At 37.6% G+C, this 22,530-nt stretch overlaps 1 protein-coding gene across 27 annotated transcripts in view; it reads left to right on the top strand.

Moving 5' to 3' along the window:
• Positions 1-22,530, top strand: part of NRXN1 (neurexin 1) — a 731,365-nt gene that overhangs the window by 692,899 nt on the left and 15,936 nt on the right. For 15 of the 27 annotated variants that reach the window (XM_035562216.2, XM_035562081.2, XM_035562184.2 and 12 more), the window contains one exon: positions 19,193-19,280. In XM_035562216.2, coding sequence (XP_035418109.1) covers positions 19,193-19,280 — 88 coding nt within the window. The remainder of the gene's footprint in view (positions 1-19,192; positions 19,281-22,530) is intronic. The other 12 variants (XM_035562244.2, XM_035562225.2, XM_035562197.2 and 9 more) reach the window with 1 other exon arrangement.

Genomic DNA, 22,530 nt, shown 5'->3' with positions numbered 1-22,530 from the left:
TGGTATAACAGATGTGCTTGTGAATAAAATATTCTAAGAAATTAATTGCAGGCATGCTCAGGCTGGGTGTGTAGTTTGTAGTTGAGGTGTGTTTTTAGCATACTGAGCCATGTTATTTGGAAAGTGCAATATAGATGGAGAAACTGCATACAGCTAGACTTTACTGCAGTCTCATAAGTAATAGATGGTACCTTGATGTGCTTCATACAAACTCCACTGGGAATGAAAAACCTGAGTGCTGGGAGGGTTCCCTACATCACAGGGGAATCAATTATCTTAAAAAAAAAAAAAAAAAGGCTATAGTAGTGGTAAGATAGGATTTTGTAACTTTTTGTAACATTTTTTTTGTAAATTTTGTAAGTAACAGACCAGAATGAACCCCTCAACATCCTTAATGAAATAACTGGGAATCATGGTGATACCTTTCTTAAAAGCCGCTGTTCCCAAATCCCAGGCACTTGCAGCAGAGAGGGAGTGTATCTGTACTCTGGTAGAGCCCTCTCCAGATCTGGTTTGCTGTCTGCCCTTGGGGAAATCAGCTGAACCAGGTCAGGTGGAAGCAGTGGGAGATTTCTCAGTGAAACACACACAATGTTGTGGTGTCAATGACACACCCAAAGCAGGAGCCCATCAGAAAGGAGCAGTGAGGTGGGACAGGTACCATTCACATCCCTGCCTACCTCTGCTGCTGGTGCCAGGCTTCCCTGGAGAATTTGTACCTCTCGGTGTGCAGCCAGGAGCATGTTTGTTACTTCCTTAATTAGCTAGGAAAGAGATCTGCCTTTCCATTTTCATTGTGGAGAAATACCCTGTCTCATCTGTATGCAGCCAGCAAAGCCCAGTGGATTGCAGAGGATGGGAATTTTCAGTATCACGCTAAGTTGCAACAGGAAATGTCAGGACCAAAACAGCCTCCCTGAATTTTGTGCTAAAACTGAACCACCAACACATGATGTGTTTCATACAAAGAGTAATTAAATTCTGTTTTCAAATAAATAACTGATAGGCAGAAAGGCATGAACTTGTTCAGCTTGGTCTTCCATATGCCCCCCAGCTTTTGCTGGGGAGCCTTGAAGAAGTAAAACTTACATAATTTTGTCTGTTCAGTGAGCTAAATTATTCATTTTTAATGAAAATATTTATAATCATATGTCAGAAAATAAGTGTGATTTCTAGGCAACTATGCCTAATAAGAACCCTGTGGTGTGAAATCTAGTGTTTGTCTGCTGAATAGTCATCCATCTTAAAGCTATGCCAGCCTATGTGTATTTTTAGGCATCCTATCAATAAATATTTTATAAAGCGCTGCAGACAGTCAAGGGAAGAAATATTCTGTTGCAGAGGAATCCAATTCCAGGTTCTCTATAAAATGATGTGTTTTATAGGGTTCAATATCAGATACAAAAACAAGGATGTTGTATAAAATGCATCAGATGTAATCACTGAAGAAATCCTGCCATGTTGTGAATAATTTGTGGTCCTTCAAAGAAAACTAGAAGGCTCTAAGCAGACCATCTAGTGATAAATATCAATCTATATTTGCTCCTGTATTGATGAAAAAAGCTATTTCCTACTTTCACTAACAGCAAGGTCAATTGGTAGTGAAGGCAATGTAGACAAATGATCTTTATTGATCCTTACACTAATGTTTAGTCGAGAATAAATTTTGCAAGTCTTGCCTGTAACTGCGTATGCCATTGTGAGAACTCGGCCACCTCCAAGTCAGTGTTTGGGGATTATAATCGCCTTTTTCTGGCTTCACTCCCGCACTTTCAGAAGTTCTGATTTATGGAGTCGTGTTGTGGGGGCAGTTGCTTTGCATTTTCCATGCACATAAGACCCGCCTAATGCTCAGTCTACTACTGTTAAATTGATGCAGGGGATAACAGCCTTTCTGAGTACACATTGACACGTACAGCTGAGATTTTAGCTGTTAGCATAATCTGATAACGGCAGCTTTAACTTTCAGAACAGAATTGCTTTAAACACCCCATCTCTTAGCATTCCCCATGCCTAGCTGAAGAAACGCCACAGTGGGGAGGAGAAAGGGCAGGAGGTGGGGTGACGTCATGGAGTAGTGCTTTCTGCTCCACAGAGGTGGGAGCTGCTGGCCAGGACCCATGTCCTGCCTTTGGGAAGCAAACTACTAATTCATCTCTGATTGAGCTGGAAACTACTAGCCACCACTCTGTTCATTCTCCATTAGTGCCCACCTTTTACTCGAGGTGCTTTCTATGAAACATGTAAAGACATGGTAAAGTTGTTCAATCAAAACAGAGCCATGGGTGCAGCAGGTTTTAAGGGAAGGAAATGGGCCATTTGCTCTCTGTCCTGCTGTTTTAATTGGAAGCCATTGCAGAAAGCTTTAAGTGTGGAGCTATGTGCACCAAGGTGATCGTTTCTACCAAAATAAATCCAGGTCCAAAAAGGGATTTACTGCAGGGAAGGCTGTCATTTCGCTTGTTTTCGCAGCAATAAAAACCCTATGAATAAGGCAAGTAGCAGCCGCCTAATGGAGAACATGTATTTCTCATTGCTGCTCTGGAAAATAAGGATTTTCTTCGTTCTGTGTTGTTTTTTAAAAGCCAGGACTTGGGGCATTTGAATATTTTTGTGTGTTTACAGGTAAATGCTAGGATAGGAGAGGGTTTTGCTTGGGGTTATGGCATTACAGTTGCATGGTATTATGGCTAATAAGGCAAGAGCTGAGTTTCAAGACTGCAGAACAACCATATCAGGTGGATTCAAGTTCAGACAGAAAGAGAACTGAGTCCCAGGGTGCAGCATAACCTGGGAGAATGTTGTTCTTTTACTGTGTCAGGGTGACCCCTGTATTATGGGATGGGAATTACAGATGAGTTTCCTAGGCACCTCTTCCCCAGTCGATAAAGCCCCTGGGACTGTGTAGACATCTGTATGCCTGTCCCTTATCAAGAGCCCTGTACTTTTAAACATCAACCTCAGCTTTCTCTCATCCATTTTTAATGTGGAAAATTAGAGAAACTAAAGAGCAGTTCTATACACAACTGCTAATTATTAATGTTAGCTACCACCTGTTTAATTGTTTGGAGTTTGAAAAAAATAAAATAAATAAAGCCCAGGGCTGACAGGGCAGCTTATATGCACTGAAAACAAAGCAGGTCCTTCCAAACTGAGCATTAACATGTGTCAAATGCATTTTTGAAAATGACTTTGCTGTGTTACCACTAAAAATCTACAGGGAGTGGCTAGCCTGCTCCACACCTTGATAGAGCGAGTTAAGAAGTATGACTTCAATGTCATAGGAGCTTGTGGATTTTATTTTAAGCCAAACAGACAAAGAGAAATGATAGTCTTGCTCTGAGAGCCCTAAATTATAGTCTTTTTTTTTTCTGTGATTTTCATCCCCCAAAAATATCTGAGTGTAATTTGTGTAAGGAGCTATTTTATAACTGCTTCTTTAATTCAGACACTGCTGTAGGAGAAGGCTGGAGAGAACAAAGGAGGGTGGTTGCAACAGTTTCATTACACTGAAGCAAAATATTAAGACATGCTGAAATATGTGAATATTAAGTCGATAGGCTGCAGCTACTGGGAAGGAAATACAAAGGAACTGTCTCATGGTGTATCTAACAGAGTTTAGTGAGAAGTTTTGTCATCCTGGTAAGCACAGCTTGGTCCCCATTGGCTTCATTTTATGTAGGGCACTTTTTACCGTGATGGATGTTTCATTACCAAAGATTTTGGTGTGAAATTAAGCATTATGCACTCCTAGGACCCATTCTATTCCGGCTGCTGAAGCACTTTTAAAAGTGTAAGATCAATTAATAAAATTAATTGGGGATTAAAGAACAGTAGGTAGAAGAAAGTGCTTCTAGCTGTCCGAATCCAAGATTTGAGCACTCCTGAAGGTCTGTTTCGGAGAGGTGGTTTTTCCATTGTCTGTGAGTTTTATGTTCATAGATTGCTTTGCTAGATTGAGCTTGCTTCAAGCGTAAACCCTCCCATAATCTGGGATGGTTTGGCTCTGAGGTTTTGATTTGGGGACTGAATCTGCCCATTAATATCACAAGTGTTGTACAATTGCATTTATTTTTAATGAACACAGCCAGGAGATTTAGTTTAGCTAAGCAGTGAAGTATTATTAAGTGGACAAAATACATGCAAGGTTGATTCAGTAATTTCTGCTTTATCAGCTGCTTGGGCTTTTGAGAATAATTGAACATTGCATTTTCACACCCCTCACTTATGCTGAATGGTTATAAAATTTTATCTTGATCTACGTTTTTCTTCATTTGCTTCTAAAAGTTAACCTGATCTTAAATAGCTGTTACTCAAACCGGACCCCATTTTAATAATGTATTATGCACAATAATTCAGAAAAAATAATTGATTGCTTTTAGAATATGTTTATACATCTTTGACTTCATGGAAAACAGCAGTTGAAATATCTAATCAAATGCATGGATATATTTTTTTTCCTAAACATGATTAAATATTGCTAACAAAAACTATTCTTCCATTCCTAGTTATTGGAAGTGCATCACAATAAGTAATTTACAAATCTTATTAGGGTACAATAAGCATCAAGCAGTTTATATTCTGATTATGAACAGTGTGCATGAACTGAGCAGTATGCTTGAGACCTAAAATGCGACTGATGAACGTTGCCACAAATAATTGCTATAGCAACATTGTCATAGTGTCCGAGATTTGCCTCCCATGGGTTCACACCTGAAGTTTCCTTTATGGTGAACAAAAATGTCTTATCAAGTTGAAAATACTGTGTCATAGTTGGGATATTGATGGCTTTTGCATTTTTTTTTCCAAGTAATTAAATTTCAAATGTTGAAAAGCAAGTGGAACATTAGGGGAAATCTTTTGCTGTCATAATGTCCATTTATCATGAAATTCAGCATTGCATGGCTCCTTCCATAAAATTAATCTCTGCAAATTTGTGTGATCAGGTGAAGAAATTCTCTATGGGCAGTCTCACCTAACTTACAGAGCTTTTCCTTCTATTTGTTAGAGTGCTTGGATGTTACATTAGTGTTCTGTAAAAATCAAAATAATGTTTCGGAGCTGTTATTTCTCTTATTTAAAATGTCTGCATATTTTGGTGTAGGTTGTCTCTGCTTATTAGGAACTCTTTGACTCAAAGCACTGAAAGACAGTGTTTAATACCAATCAGGTTTCTTGAGGGAGCCTAATAATACAACTTGAGTTTACGTTACATTTTGGGGCCAGATTCTGTCACCCAATTCCTGCCTTGTGCTGTTGGGGGGAAAAAATAGCAAGAGTTGCCCTGTATGGCAATAGGTATATCACAAGCAGCCAAAGACTACTTTCCTGTTTGGTGTCATAGTGTAAAACATTTGTATGTGTCTGAGGAGTATTTTTTCTGCTTTGTAGCAGTTGAATGGTGTTTTGCTAGCAGCTCCTGCACTCCTCCCATATAGCTCAAAATCTATTCCTCTCTGTTGAAGTTTATTATGAATATTAAGATTCCAGGTATGTTGGTAATAAAAGTGAAGAGTATCACGCCATTATCATTATGATAAAAAGAGAGCAACAAATGAAATAATTTTACTCTGGGTCGTAGAATGATGCAGTGAAGTCTGAATGTAGACTGCAAAAGGTAGGGCACTGAGGTCAACAGAAGCCTTCAATCATCCGAGCAGGATAATTAGAAGTCTTTCAGCAGGAAGACATTAATAAATAAATAAGGATTTTGCATGGTATTAGGGAAAGAGGGAGGTTCCATGCTCCAAAGGAGAAACCTCAGGAAGAACAGCTGAAGAAGAGGAGACTCTGTTCCCGATGTAAGGTCAGAGAATACTAAAGATGTGAGAAATCAGTGATAGGCAATGTGTGAAGGCTGTTTTACAGCTATGTCTGAATTTAAGAAATCTGGGGAATCCACATACTTTTGTAAAGGTGTTTAAAAAAGGGGGGGAGGGCAGGGGAAGAAAGAACAAACCTTCCTGTGCTAAAGTACTATGCCATACAGTCAAAGGAGGGAGACAGTACTGAAGCTTATGCAGACAAATACAGGCTTAAGAGACATGAACATGGCTCTTCAATGGCTGTCCAACACAAGGAACTCAAGGAGTGCTGGCAGTGACAAACTGCCTGGGTGATAGATGTTGAACAAACGGGAGAAAGACTGAAATAGTCATGTTTAATTTAAATTTTCTCATAAGTTGGCCTGTTTTGTTTTGGTGGTGCAGTTTGCTCCTCTGACAGCAGAACATGGCTGTTACAGGGGAGAGAATGAAATCTTAAGAATTGAGGTGTAGTGGAGACTGCTGCAGTCAGACACATGGAGCATGTCAGTGCAGGTGTAAGGGTTTGCCTCCCTAAACGGTCTCACCCTTCATGTTGCTGTCATTACACAAGTAGAGATGAACCAGTGCAGTCTGACTGCTTCAACTATTGACACACTAAGTAAAACCATGGGCTGGCTGGAGCTAGCTTATAATGCCCTCCAAAGCTACACAGAACACATCTGTCTTTTTTTGTTTATTTTTTTTCCCAGCATTAAGTTGTCCACCTGGGATTTACACCAGCTTTAATTAACTTCATTTAATATCACAATAACATTTCTATGTAGACAAGACTGATGGACTTTGGGAGTTTAATTATAGCCTTTGCTGACATAGTATGCCTATTTAGGGAACCAACTGAAAGTCTTGGTTGCACCAACAAGACCTTCTGCTAGACTCCCATACAAGTTTGAGCCTGGGTCTCGCAACATCATTTTCAGTTTTAAAGAGGACCCTTAAAATATCTTTGTTTGCTCTCCAATCAAATGAAAGTTCCTTACTTCTTTATTGAATTTCAACAATAAAATTGTATGGTCTTGTAAAAAAAAAAAGAAGGTGAGTTCTAAGCTCTTCCTAGACAATGGAAAAACCTCATCAAAACATAATGTTACGCTGAGTAACAGGTGTGCATGACTGGTTAATTTTCTGCTTTACATTCTATTTTAAAGTCTCTGCCATATTTTGGACTAATTGCTCATAATGTAGTAATGAAGGTGAAATATCACTTTATGAGACTTAATCATTCTAATTTAGGCTTTTTGGATTATCTCACAACCAAAATTTCTTTGGAATGTGTCTCAGAAGCGTGCCATATTGCAGTCAGAACAGTGATTAAGCAGATTCAAGCTTAGGATAATTCTATATGAGTTTGGGCTTTCAGTTTTAAATGATGGGCCAAATACACAACTGAAATGTGAACATTTTGTTTCCCTGGAACTGTGCATCTTTACACCAGCTGACATTCAAATATGTTGTTATTAATCTGTGCAGGCACAAGGCATGTGAATTATGGTTTCACATCAAACTAGAGTTCTGGCATTCCCTAATTGCTGGATGTTACCTTAAAACACTCCAAATCAAATGCCATGCGTATCATTTTTTCAGTTGCTTTAAAAACAATCTATAGAGACATATTCCATTATGCACTGCCAAATAGAAAGCCCTGAGCAGGCAACTGGCACAGCTGGAACGTGTTGATCCACCACGCAGATCTCTGAGGCCAAGATAACCATGATTAGTAGAAGTAGCAGGCATATGTCCTTTAAGAGGAGGAATCCTCATGGACCAGGCTTGTGTGGGAAAGCTGAAATCTTTGCTAGAGTGGTTAGCAGATAGCTACTGACAATGTATGGAAAGCTGAAATCTTGGAGCCTTTTTCTGATGGCTGCAAACTCCAAACTGTTCCTGCCAGTGTCTTGTCTAGCATCCTTTGTCCTCATCCCAAGCTTCACCATGCCCATTGTTCTCTTTAGCTCTGCATGGGTCACTACACTGATTTGCCCTAATTCTTTGTCCTCACTAGCCTCTCTTCCCTTTGTAATGGTTCCTATCTTTTAACTGTACATCAGTGTGGTGGTTTTACCTAGCTGGGCAGCTGAGCTCCACCACAACCACTCTCTCACTTCCCCTCCTCAAAGGGAAAGGGGGAGAAATGCAATGAAAAGGGCTCAAGGGTTGAGATAGGGACAGGGAGATCACTCAACAATTATCTTCATGGGCAAAACAGACTTAGCATAGGGAGATTAATAAAGTTTATTACCTATTACTAACAAGCTAGAGAAGTGAGAAACAAAACAAACAAACAAAAACACTAAAAACACTTTCTCCCCATCCACCATCTTCCACTTCCTCCTCCCAGTTGGCACAGGGGAACAGGGAATGGGGGCTGCGGTCAGTCCATGACACTTCCTCTCTACCACCCCTTCACAGTCACTCTCTGCCCCTGCTCCACGTGGGGTCCCTCCCGTGGGATGCCGTCCTTCCTGAACTGAGCCTGCGGGGGCTGCCCACAGACAGCAGCCCTTCAAGACCTGCTCCCACATGGCTCCGTACCACGGGGTCCACAGAGGCCACCCCTGAAGCCCCCCTACTTCCAAAGCCTTGCCACATAAAACCAATACCGTCAAGCATAGTGTTTCATTTCTCTTCCCAAATCCTCCAGTAATGTGTTCCAGTTATCTTTCACACACTTGTGGCTCTTCATCGCAGCATCCCATCTTACCATCATTCCCAGCCTGATTTCTCTCTCCTTTCTATTCAGTTCTGGGCCAGTCCTGCTCCCTGTCCAAATTCTGGTATGCTGTCAGCACCAGTATAGAGAGCATAGGAGAGACAGTCTCCCAGTTCTCAGCTTCTCTCTTCAGTACTGGAAAACTGATTTTATGGCAAACCAATATATACACTGTGAAACAATTCCATACTTTTAGGTCCCAAACTCAAATCACCTCATGCGTGAACTGCAGTTATTATTATTATTTAACTTAAACCTGTCTGAGAAGTTATGGAGCTGTTTCATTTGAAAGTACATATGCATACATGTAAACTTATGCTTTGATACACACAGACTTAAAATGTACATGTGGGGTTGGAACATAGCTTTAAATAGCTAGTTTGATTTTAAAATAAATAAAAATGCAAACAAGATATTCAAAATGGAAAACATTGAGTCGTAAGTGTAGGTATTGTACCATTCTGTGATGTATATTGAATTCATAGCACTAAAGTAGTGACAGTAGTGATTTTTTTCCTATTCAAATACCAAACATGGATTTAAACATCCTCTGATTTCTGTTGAAAGTGTTTACTTAAGAAAATTGAAGCCTGGAAGCAATTAATGGCAGAGAGGTTCTTGAAGGCTAAATGATATCATCTGAAGTGTGGGCCGCTGCCAGAGCAGTCATGTGGAGAAGCTCCGGGCATGCAGTGTTGCTACTTCTCTATAGCATGCTTCTTGTGTGTGTTTTCAGTGCAGCTGGTTAGACAGTTATGAAATCAAGGCATCATTAACAAACTCAAATACCTGTGTGACAAATGGACACTTTCAGAAACTATCTAATTAACTCTATCTCCAAAACAGTAGCTTTAATGAAGCACTTATTTTAACTGAAAAGCAATTAGGCATTGTCTCCTTCCCGTGCACATATGTCTGACTCTTGTTAGTGTTAACAAGTTTCACTCACAGAATGGTGATCCACAGGACATTTGCCTGCCCTGCAAAACCATTAAGCTGTTTCCTCAGTACTGTCCCTGGTCCTACCAATGTTTTTGGAGCTTTTAGATTAAAAAATAAGATAAGGAAATGTAGTCGGTTTTTAGTAGTGGAACAAACAAACTGCATAATATTTTAAAAGGCTGCATTTTAAATGGAGGTTAGTGGAAAGCCAAATTTCCTTTCCCTGCTTTGAGTAAGTCTGTGCCACCCAATGATACTTGGGAATAAAATGTAAACAAAGAGCTAGTGTCTTGGAGGGAACAAGTGTCTTCTTGACCTCTCAAAAGTTTTAACTTGTAGTCTGAACTATAAAAATCAAGGAAGGAAAGTGTTGGCAGTGGTGCTGTTGCACATCATTCCTCAAGAACAGTAAAACTAGAGTTGAGAGAGGGTTAATGGCAGATGCCTTCTTGCTTCTGACTGACCTAATCTAATTTGCTTTCAATCAAAGACATGCTCAAGTGAACTCAATAGGACTTGCTATGGGTAGGTCAGTGTTAAACAGAAGATCCCATGATATCTGTTTACTGTCTCTGTCTTGTCTCTGAGGCAAGATAAGATGTCTGGTTTACCTAAACGGCCAAAGAGTGGTCTGATACTTTATGCAGTTTTCTACATTTCTGAGAAACAAATAAAATAAAATGCTATTTTGTACTATACATTTTGAAACAGAATAAGAAAGCTCTTTCAGTCTGTGAGTAAGAACAGACACTGTATGTTAGTTCACAGCGAGTATTTCTTGTGAAGGAGTTTTCTTCCCTTCCTCTTTTGACACCAATAATAAAATTCCCATGGATTTCAATGGAACAAAATACTTTTATGTGCAACTTAATAGTCAGGGATACTTGCAGTAAGTAGAACTGGCAGTACTGTAACTGTATAAGAAGAAACATAGTTCAATATAATTACCCTTCTAATTCTGCTGTATGAGAGGGATTTTAGTACTAAGTGGTCCTAGGCTTTTCTGTGCATTTAAGTTTGGCTAAGGATGGTCTTATACCATGTGATTAAGTTGCAATCGGAAAAAAAAAAAAAAAAAGGAAGAAAAAAAGGGGGGGGGGGGCTATGTTGGAGACAACAGTCAATATTGACAATATCGACTATTGTTGGAGACAGTAGTCAATTGACAATAGACTGGTCAATTAAAAGGAACCCCACTTCCCAAGCAACATCTCAAACAGTCATTTTAAAAGTCTTTAATAGTGCTATGCCTGAGTTTGGGGAGATTAGTAAATTTTCACTAACTGGAATACAAATGAAAGGGTTTGCTATCACTATAGCAATGTTGTAGTTTCATAAGCACATAGTCTGTAAGATAAAAAGAAAAAAAAAAAAAGAACCTACAAAAGCCTCCACTGTGTTTTGTGAGTTCAGAATTAATAGAGACCAAAATGTTTACTTCAGCAAAAGAGAAGACTAAAAACAAAATTGTGTCAGAAAATACAAGCATAATGCCTAGAAACATTTATCTTAAACTCAGAGGCAAAATTAATTTCTTGCCTAAGAGAAAATAAAGACTTGCATGTCATCAATCACATTCTGTTCCATGTATTCTAGATTTGGTGTAAATTTAAACAAACAAAAAAAAATCAAACTTCATTTTTGCAGTTATTGTTTTATAATGAAGTATGGTGTTCATGAGAGAAGAACGTGGATGTCCTGAGGAGAACCTGAGAAAGAAAGCCCAAGTGACTTTTAAAGAGTTCATAGAATTCCTGTCCCTTGTTCTCAAGCTGTTTCAGTTACCTAGGGGAAATATGTATGAAAAGTTATATTGAAGAGTAGCACAGCTTCTCATCAGTATGGTCTGTGACAGAAGCACTTGTAATCGGAGAATTAAAATTAGCAAGAAAATATGATTTCTGGAAACAGAAATATTACAACATTGCGAATCTAAAAGTTGGATGAGAGAGCAGTAATGTGACTATTCATTCAACCATTCTTCATCCAAGTCATGACTGCTTCAACAAGTGGAATAGTATAAACAATATATGAGGTATTATAAAATTAGGTGCCAGGGATTTGTTTGCGGACATGTTGCATGTCAATATCTACTTTCAAGGATAAAGTTGAAATCTGTGCCATATCTTTTCATCTGTGTTTCTTTCTCCAGTTTGAAATCACTGGGTTAGTCCTTTCTGCAACCTTGTGAAGCTCCCTTGGGGCTTTGGGGGCAAAATGAGCTGTAGGTCAGCCCCCAGGTCCCAAGGGCACAGAGGGAAGTGAGCGTCTGTTTGTAACCAACCCCACTCCTGAAGTGAGGGAGTGGGCAGGATGGAGAAAAGATTGCAATGTAGACATGGTACTGAGCTCATACATTGATTATTCCCAGCCAACCACCCCCCTCCAATATCGCCGGCACAAGGGATAGAGACAGTCTAGTCTTTTTATTGTACCTGTAGGTCTGCATCAATCATGAGCAAGACCATGTCATTCAGTTTTCAGGAAAGAAGTCAAATGCTGGCCCATTTTTCTGGCACTGCAAAACATGTTTAGGGCATTAGCAATGCAAGTGTGTATGATGCTGATGTTACTTCTCATGCAAAACATACCACCAGGTTTTTATGACATGAGTTGGCCTTGATGTTGGGCATATGTGAAAAGTGCACAATTCACCCTCATTACAGCAATCACTATTTTGAAGCAGTAGTTCAAAGTTCATGGTAAGCATCAGTTGTTTTCTTTATAAATACCAAACCTTGTGCCATAACATAAGACTTGGATCTAATAATGAATCTATTAAAAAAAATAAGAAGAATTAAAAAAATTCCTCCTGTTGAAAACTCAGAAATGGTAACTCCCATACTCCATACCACTTGCTATGCTTGCTACTTGTTATGCTTCCAAGAACCATAGCTAATCCTGGATCAGCTTGTTTGAAGAAGGGAAGTCCAGAATAGTTCTTGCTATTACGTAGTGAATGCAATGTTAAGGATCTCCTTGTAAGTCCTTTAAATATGGCAGAGGTGGCCATCATTAATGATGATGCTCACATTTTCAGTAGTTGTCTAATAAGGACAGAAAGAGAGAGGAAAACCAGTTGCTTTAATTTTCTGGACAGCAGCTCCTGGTATGTTTTTATAAGGGGATAAGAAAAGAGACATTCATAAATAAAATGAATGCATTTTTATTTAATCTACATCTGCGAAACCAACATTATTCATATAGTGCAGAAGGTGAGGGACATGACCTCAAAAGGCCAAATTTTGTTTATTTATTTATTTTTAAATTAGTAATATTTTTATATATTTTTTAAATTGATGCAGAGTGCTGACTGGCTAGCTGTCCACGTAAAATAAAATAAAATAAAATAAAATAAAAATGCAGCTTTGCGAGCACATAACTTGCAAAAAAATATTAGAAATACTAGCATTTTAATGTCCAAGTCCAGAAATAACTTTTTTTTTTCAGCAGCATGGCACTGAGAGAATACTTCCTTGATGTGTGTGGATGAGCAGTAATTGATGCACATGTACTTGTTTAACCTATAGCAGGTTAAATACAAATTTAAAGGCAATTCTCCAAATGACATGTCATCTAAGAGTTGATATTGTTCCTAGATCACTGTAGTATCTTTCCCAGCAAATTGCCTCATGCAGTAGGGGTTTATTAACACTAGGGAGAAGATAGCTGAAGGGTACTACTGATTAATGTGACGTATTTGAGTTTCTTACTACAACTGTCTCAACAACCAGACATACAGATCTGCTCCATACACAGCAAATTAGATTTAAATTACATAGCCTTGGCTAGAAAATTGTGCAGCTAATTCACTCCCAAAAATGAAATTTGATTTTTTTCCACATGAACTCTTTTGTGATTTTTCATACCCTGTTGGTTTCTGCCATTGCTTTAGGTTATTTTATTCCTTCATTTTAAAGAAAAAAATGGGGGGTGAGGAAGAGGGGGAGAAATATGTGTATATATATATATATATATATGAGATATTTTTTTTAGGAACCTCCCTCACTGCCTCAGAAATTAATATGTCCAATGCACGAGTACAAAATGACTTCTCCAAGCTCCCTTCTGTAAATATTACGTGGACCATATTTTCAATAAAAGTTTGCCACAGCTCATTAAGAATATAGAGGTATATATATCTGTTGTTTTTTCCCTTGTTTGTACTGTGGCTCTAGCTACATACCATTCTGCTAAGCTGAAGCACACCTCTGCATTTAAATGTCAGTGGTAGCTGATTCTCACCAAACTAAACAGCAAGTATTTGAATAAACTTTTTCAGGAGGAAAAATGAAGTAATTTAAGCAAAGCTGGTAACCAAGAACTGGGGAAAAGGATCTCTCCTTTTTTTAAAGGAGATTTTTTAAAAGGATCTCTCAGGTGAACTGGATGTTTAATTTCCTAGTCCTGCATCTGAAAGTATGTTTTCAGATAGTCATTTGTCAACAGTCATTAATTAATTTACCCATTAAACCTCCTATAATCGCTCAGTTTATATCAGCTACCTGACCATCCCCTTGTACCGCCTAGTCCCTCTTTACTCCCTTAGTCTTACCATTAATTTCTCACTTCCATGGTTCATGCTCCCATCCCTTCCCCACTGGGCTTTCAGTGCTGCCTGCTTCATCCCATACTGTTTGGGCTGCCGTCACCTCCTCACATTGCTCTAAGTATGTCCGGTTTCCTCCAAGAAGCTCTACAGCCTCTTCAGGCAATGCTCTTCAGGCACCATCTGTTCACAATATCTCCTTGGCCAGGCTTCTGCCTGGCTGTTCTCTGTCTCCTTTCTTCCTGACCACCCTGCTGTTTTGGAGAGTCATTTTGGGGAATCTGCTAGTGAGGGACACTGCTAACCTGTATCACTGCTAGCGCTTACATAGGACAAGGACACAGCAGCATCCTTGCCCAACCCTTCTTTTCCTCTGCTCTTCTCCCACACACTCATTTGTTGCATCTGCCCCTAAATTAAACAGTAAACTCAGAGCAGAGCCTTTTCCTTCCTGCTCCTTTTAGCACCAAACACGACGGTGTCTGGCTGATGTCATTAAGTGCCCCGGCTGTACAAATAAATAAGAATAGTTTTGATTACATAGCTGAAGTTCTAATCCAAAAATAATTTAAACAGTAGTCACAAGTGGTTATGCTGTCTATAATTCATATATAATAATTTAGGACTAGTAGTTTTTAACTATCGTGTAATTTGAATTTACTTGCAGTTCTCATGGGATAAAGTATATTATTGAATAAGAAAGGAATAAACTATATTCAGAGTAGCTGTAGGGTGCTATGCTTTAAAAGAAAGCTGGTGGAGTTCTCAGAGAAAATATGCAGGATCCATTATACTGTTAATGAATGCACAATTCAGATTGGCGATTTAATTTTTAGATCGCATTTCTCTGGTACTGGCAGGTTTAACAGGCTTCATACATAAAAACTGAACAAGATAGTATGTATTTACACCTAGTCATGAAAAAATTGAATAATCAAAAAATAAGTTTCTTGTATGGTTTATTCACTTGCAATTTATTTATTTATTTTAGTGATGTAGCATGCGAAGAGCACAACTGTAATTTCTGGTACCACTACTGAACCTGTGGTTGTAACCTTTGAGGCAGCTTGGTATTTATCCACAGCTACAGCATTTCACCTGTATGTAAGCTATGACTAGAGCATAATTTTTTGATTTGGCCAGGAGCTTTCTTGAAATATTCAGCATTTCCTTTCTCAGACAGGGTGGCAGATTGGTGATATTTTCAACTCCCTTGGCTAAGAGACAAATCCTGCACTCCTTATTTTTTGCTAAGAGACCTGACTGATGTAAGATTTATTCCTGCAGGGACCACAACCATGAATGATTATCAGAAAACACTTTGTGTAGTGACTTGTAGCTTTAGAAAATGTGATTTTTATCCATTTTTTATACTGGCACATTAATTGTAAGCTTTTCCTATCATCCTTTTTTCTGAAACGTGAACAGATGTCCAACTTTTTAAGAAGCCATGTATTACAATGGACTGCATTTAAACTCATAGAGCCACAGCCACAGAATGAATCTGAAATGCTCTGAAACTACACAAAGAAAACAAGATAGAATCAAAAAAAATCCTGCTTGGCCTTCCATTTGTGCACCAGCTATTTAATTTATTTATTTATTTTCAATCTCTGACAACTAGATTATCACTTCTTAAAGGAATTTGAAAAACTCTCCCATGAGACATTCTAATCCGATCTTGTATTATGACAATACCAGTTGGATCTTACTCTATTTAGTCACTCACTGTAAATAAGGGATTTTCCACTGACTTTTAACTCCTCGATTAATGAGAATTGTTGGAACCGTGTCCTGGAAATTAGCCACAGAGCTAACAACAATTGCAATTCGCTTAGGAAAACTGTTTTATTTTAAATCTTCCCATCCAAATTAAAAAGCATGAAGAATATATAATGTGCAGTAAATAAAAAATATTACTCCATCTTGCATTATTATTCTATACCCCTTGGCTGCGTGAGACCCTTAGGTCTAAATCCTTCCTTCTGTTCATGCAAGTTACTGTCAGTCAGAGCTCTTCTGGAGAAAGCAGTCTGTTAGCTGGCCCATAATATTTCTGTAACTTATGTATTCTTTCTATTCTCTACTGTTTCAGTGAATTCTTAATCCCATTTTAATTTGTATTAAGCAGTCTAATGACTTTTATGTGTAGTTTAGTCACTACGATCTCAGTTCCTTTTGTTCATTTGTCTTTATTCGGGGGGGGCGGGGGGGGGGGGGCGGAGGGGAGAAGGTGTTTGGGAGAAAGCAGAGAATAGAGGGAGGTTGTGACACATATATTAATTGATACTTAAACTGGAATTATTCCTGACACATGTTTATGAAGAAAATTTTCACATGATCTTATCCCTCTCTTCTTATTCAAATAATGATACTTATTTTATTGTCTACTACAAAATCAGTATTATGTCTAGTATTGACTTTGAAACATAAATAATTTCACTCAGAGACATGAATGAGGTCTTTCTTGGTACGCAATATTCACACTTACTTAAGGAGATGCACATTTCTTTATCCATAATGTACATACACTTTTATCAGTCAAGAACATCCCTTTGTTCTTGTAGAAGCGTGAATACTCTGTCCATTGATAACACTGGAATTTGTGTCACTTTACAAAGACAGTTTTGACCTCCCTTTTATAAGTAACTGAAGAAAGTATCTTTCACACATTAATGTACTTAAAGCATATGATGTTCCTGTAGTTATTTTCTGGTAATTTCGAATGCAGTGCAAACTGAACAAAGAAAATATAGTTAATTGATGTAAACTCTAAAACTATACTATCCCATATAAAGAATAATTAGAGACACTGCAGTCATGCTATAATTCTCTCTGGTCATTTCACCTCAGTTGGCGTAAGTTACAAGGGTCACAGACTTACACATACATTCATGTACCAAAGCACCCTTACACAAAATTCCAGTTAGACCAGTAGATATTAAAGAAAATCATTTACTGCTATGACTATTTGGTATGCATATGTTGCTTTTTTTTACTTGCATAAAATTCCCCACTGCTCAGTTCGTAAGTGTTTGGTATTCCTGCTGCAGGTCATACAAGTATAGCATCATCTCCATTGTTATGGCAGAAGGAGAAATATATGACGCTGATTTTGCTGACAAAATTGAAATTGTTTGTTAGATGCACTGCACTTTTTCTTACTTTTTATTATTATAAGTGGTTTTTAAAGTACAGAGTTAACTTTTTATGTGCAGGCTTTATTAGTTGGTTACCTGATTGTTTCTTTTTTCTTTGTACTTTAGAAAAAAACACAAGCAGAGGTTGATTTTTAAATAGATATTGATTTTCAAACTTAAATGGTTGTCTTTTGGGGGAAGGAAATGGACATTAGAAATTCAAGATGTTTGCAGCTGACTTTTGTTATATCAGTTTTTCTACTTGTCAGAAAGAATGGACAACTAGAAAATATTTTTTGTTTAAACTATCATTTCCAAATCTGCCAGCTTACTTTGGCAGCCTTATAGATTTACAGAGTGGCCTTCCCCAGTTATAAATCTTCCCAACTATAAGGAAAGGTGATTTTTGTGATTATGGCATTGAACTGTAACATAATACAGCTGTTGTCTATAGCCATTTTGATTACCTTTAGCAAGTTATTTCATTCTATTATGCTTCAGTCTTCTACCTGTAAAATATAATATTATTATAACAGGCTTTTCTTTGCTATATTTCACATACTAATGAATGTTTTCCTGTATCATTTTCCTACCCCACAGAAATGCTGAAAGCATGTGTTCATTAATAATCTTGAAGCATGACAAAGAAAAGCCTATTAGTGTAATGTGCTTTGCTTTAAAACTTCAGTTAGAAGAATAATGATAAACAACATTGTTTAAGCTTTGGCCATAATGTTTAGAAATAAAATATTCACATGTTCAGACTTAAACTGATGAGGTAAAACTTTGAGGTACTGTAGGTCTTTCTCCTATACTCATGCAAACAAACATCTAAAAATGTTATTTCACATTGAGCAAAATGATTTGTATATCCTTGTTGGAATATATATCAAACAGGAAATCAAGAATGGCTCTTTGTCATCTATATCCTTAGCCACATGTTTCAGTGTCACATCTTCTTATTCTCTCTGTGTATTTCCACCAGTGAGGTGAAGGGAAGCTTGAAATGGGCAGTTATGAAATATCTTACCCATAGGAAAAGCTTCTTCTTAACCTCATTAGTAATTGCGTGAGAAATGATCAGGAGTATGACAGTTTATATTTCCCTGCTATTATTTCCCCTAATAACTGTAGATGTTCTTATTATTTTTCTAAATGCTTGTTCTCAGAGGTGGCTTGAACAAGAGGTATTTCATTTTATCAGGTTCAGATTGATTGCCTCTGTGTTGTGTTGAATATGTTCTTGTTCTTGCACTATAAGAAAAGGTAGATAGAAATCCCCAGTTTCTTTTCTATACAGTGCTCCGGGTTGTATCATTTGTCTCTTTTGTCTTGATTTATTTGTTTATTTTTATTTTTTGTGCAAAGAACTGTCCAAGATAATTTTGGACAGAACCCCTCTGACCTCAACACAGAACTTGGGCAACACATCATTTATTCAAGACAACAGAATGTTTTATCTGGTACTTTCTAATGCTGCATATATTTATTACAGTTTTTTTTCCTTTATTTTCTTTTCATTGAATAGAGGCTTTAATTTAATGACAGTTTTGTTTGCTTCTTTTCCATTTTTTTTTGCCTCTGTATCTGCAAAAGCAAGTCCAATCAATGGAGAAAACATCACTACATTTCTGATAGTTTTAACAGCTGCAGGCAGTTCAATATTTTGACTTGTCTTTTAATGCTCTCAGTGTTTTCAGTAATATCATAGTAGAGACACTGGAGATAAGGAAAACCAGCAGCCCCAATATACATATTCTGTCCTTCTGCTTTCTGTTGTTTTACAAAAAAAAATATTACGTTTAAGAGCTTGCACTGGATATCTAACACAGTTCCTTTAAAAACTGACAAGTGCAAATTGAAAAGCAAAGTCCCATTAACAGGGAGTTGGAGAGTGTCACTGTGCCGTTAAATATTAAGTCTGGAATGCTCCGGGCCTTGCATAAATCCGAGGAAAGCCAGTGAGAATCTTAGAACATGTTAAGTCAATTAAAATATACCTATTTGACTTTTATTTTCTTCGCAGACCACAGATGACATCCTGGTGGCCTCAGCTGAATGTCCCAGTGATGACGAGGACATTGATCCCTGTGAGCCGAGCTCAGGTGGGTTAGGTTAGTCAACTTTTTTACTACTTTATTTCATATTTGCATGCTCCCATCCCACAGAAATTTGGAGGGACAGTCTTTTCTTACATAGTGCGAATATGGTGAATCTGGGCCTTTATATGCATGGCGGTGTCAGTGGAGAGGGACAGTTTGCCATATATTTGTCAGAGACAATGGCTGAGAATGCATTTTTGGTAGTCATGATCTGAGCAGGGTTACAGGTTACCAAAGGACCTAAGGCTGGACTTGGACAGGCAGTCTGGGGCCCCTGTAACTCTGTTGTCATGATAGGGACACCTTCATTTAGTAGAAAGATGTTGCAATTGTTAGTGCCTTAAGCATTTCTCCCAAATACAATAGAAGTACAATATTTCAAATAGCATATTTTGCCAGTAGTGAAAGCAGTGTTCATTTTGAATTATTGTTATAGACGGTAAAAACATGAAGACAATAGAATATGAAAGTCTCAAATTTCAAATTGTTTGATGGTATTTTTCCAAACCAAAGATTATTCAGAATGTATGTTTCAGTTCTGTTTAAAAACAAGCAAAAAAATGACATTCTAGTATTTTCCATGGAACAAAAGATCTCTAGTTTTTTGGCCATGTCCTTCCAACTCCCACTCACTAACGGAAAGTTGGTCCTAATTTTCCTCTCCGATACAGTTTCCCAGGTACATTCATATTTGAGTAAATAATACATACCTTCTCTAAGAATGTGAATGTTTGTCATGGATGTGAAATGAAGGCAAAAATTCATAATAGCAATCTGAAGAATTATGTTATTCTATAGCCTTTAAAAAATCCTAGATGTCTAAAGAATTAATTCTTTTTTCATTGTTGGCTTCGGTTTGCTTTTACCTTTTCTGTGCAAACAGCTTGTGGTACTATATATATATATCAGTTTTTTTTATTCACTTTAATTCTGTCTTATTCAGTAGTACACTTATTGTCAGTTGTTTTAGATAATTTGGTAGTCTTCTGTACTTGCTGTTATACTTAATAATAAAAGAATTAATATAATTTGTTGTGTACTAACATAATTAGTTAAAGTAGGTAGTGAAATTTGAAACTGGGCAGTATATTAATGGAAATAATAACTAAGACCCTTAGTGTAACACTCAAACTGGGGGCAGTGGGTGTTTCTATATAGCCTTAAGACGAAGAAAATTTTGGTTCAAATGCAGATGTGTGAGTTCTTTCTGAAGTCACACCTAATACAAACATGCAAATACCATTTATTTAAATTTAAGTGAAAGAAGAGAAGTATATGACTTCTCTCAATTTTTGATTGACCTTCAGTGTGTCATTAGAGCTCTTCCAGGAACCAAGACATTTATGGGTTTGATGAGAACATTTTGGAGTCAAGTTTCTTATGCTTTCCAGTAAAAAGGTTTCAGAGTGTTTTTCAAACTGCCACAAGATGCTATGAACATTCTTAAACCTGAGTAGCACCAGGTACACCCACCTTACACGTTTCTTGCATCTCTCAGGAAGATGTTTCACTTGCAGAAGTCCCAGACATCATGAGCTAGATATTTGGGAATTGTGATGACAATTTACTTCTTGAAAGTTTGCCAATTAATTTCCAAGATTTTTTTCTGTTCTTTCCCTTATTTTCAAAATCTTGAGTTCAACAAGATTGTGTCTTTTCCTGTATATGTCATTGCAGTAGCTCATATGGTTCTGAGCTCATCCAAGCTAATTGTGTTCTAGCTTTAGTTAACTCAAGCCCTGCTGTTGAATAGATACATTTCCATTTGGCTGTGGGAGGGATGAAATGAAACTCTCTGATGTTATCATTTCTAACCAAACTGGAGTCTAGAGGGGAATGTGAATATTAGTCTTCCTGCAAAGCCTTGCCATTAGCTTTCCTGTTTTAGTGTACCATTCATCACCCAGCTACGCTTCTCATTTTTGTTTATTTGAGAGTGGTTTTACTGTTTCATTTCTTGGATCCCAACTGCTACTGCTTCTTTAAAAAAGTATGGATTGGCACAAGAATTATGTTCTCCATAAACACAATTGTCTGGATCATTTTATCTGTCATTCTTCACATCAAAATGTCATTTGTCCTCCCACTCTCAACTCTTAAAAGCTATTAATTTGCCTCCCTCTTCAATGGCCTTGTCCTTTTCTCATATTTAAAACAACACGAACCAAAAGGGTTGGTGAAGTCATAAGTTCTTGCATATCTGTCTCCCTGTAAGCTGTTTTAGTCTTATTCACTTAGTCTTACAAATAAGCCTTCTTCATAAATAGTCCTGTAGCAATAAGGCACTGCACCATCTGAATAAAACTGCTTCATGCTCTCCTAATAGGCTGGAACATAAGCGAGGAAAACATAAAATTGTTGACAGTGACAGATTATTTTTTTTTTTTTCATTTGGGATGGGAGATGAAAAAGGATATCTCCCTCCATTTAAATTCTTCCCATGGTTCAGTTCAGCTTTTCCCCCTTAAACCTTTTCAGAAACCAGAGTTGCTTCCCCATAGCCATTGCTCCATCTCCTCACTGATACTGGTGAAACTCGTGTTTCCTAACAGATCTTCTAGAAGGCCGAATTGTCAATTTTATTATTCCATTTTCACTTGAGAGGCCATAGCGTGAGATTCCATTAGATTTCTGCTCTTACTTCTTGATGGTCATTCAGGGAAGGGATCTGCCCCAGCACAAGAGATGAAGCAGCACACTCATTGCTCTCAGGTCAATGTTTCTCTAGCAAGAATACATTTAAGGGATGGCCAGAGCCCATTCATTTTTATTGATTGAGCCATAAGTGTACATTTACATGAGGATTGCCCAAAATATGTCTATTTCTAAACAAAGGTCTTAGCTCAGAATGAAACCCTATTCAAAAAACCATTTGAATATGGTAGATCTGTATATCATAGAAATTAGCTATCACTAAGTAGCTAAAGTGTACTAAGATTTATTCTTAAAATAGGGCTTCTTTTCTAGGATAAATGCAGTTTGTAGTGGCTAACAAGTCTTGGTCTGCCACCACAAGCTTTGCTTTCTGTGCATCTATCTTCTGAAGAACAAAGGGAAAGATGCAAATTGCAACAAATTTCATATGGGAAATGAAAATGTAGACCAGACTGGGAGCTGCTAAGCATCAATCCCATCAACTTGTCTGGAACATAAAGTCACAAGAATTATAATTGCAGATTTCATTGTGACTGCTTAACATGCCATAATTTGATGAAGTCATAACAAATTTATTAGCATGCGAAACTTAGTCAACATACTTTGT

This window comes from Cygnus atratus, chromosome 3, assembly GCF_013377495.2.
Source record: "Cygnus atratus isolate AKBS03 ecotype Queensland, Australia chromosome 3, CAtr_DNAZoo_HiC_assembly, whole genome shotgun sequence".
Taxonomy (NCBI): domain Eukaryota; kingdom Metazoa; phylum Chordata; class Aves; order Anseriformes; family Anatidae; genus Cygnus; species Cygnus atratus.
Note: the sequence above shows the minus strand (reverse complement) of the source record. Positions and strands in the feature narration are given on the sequence as shown.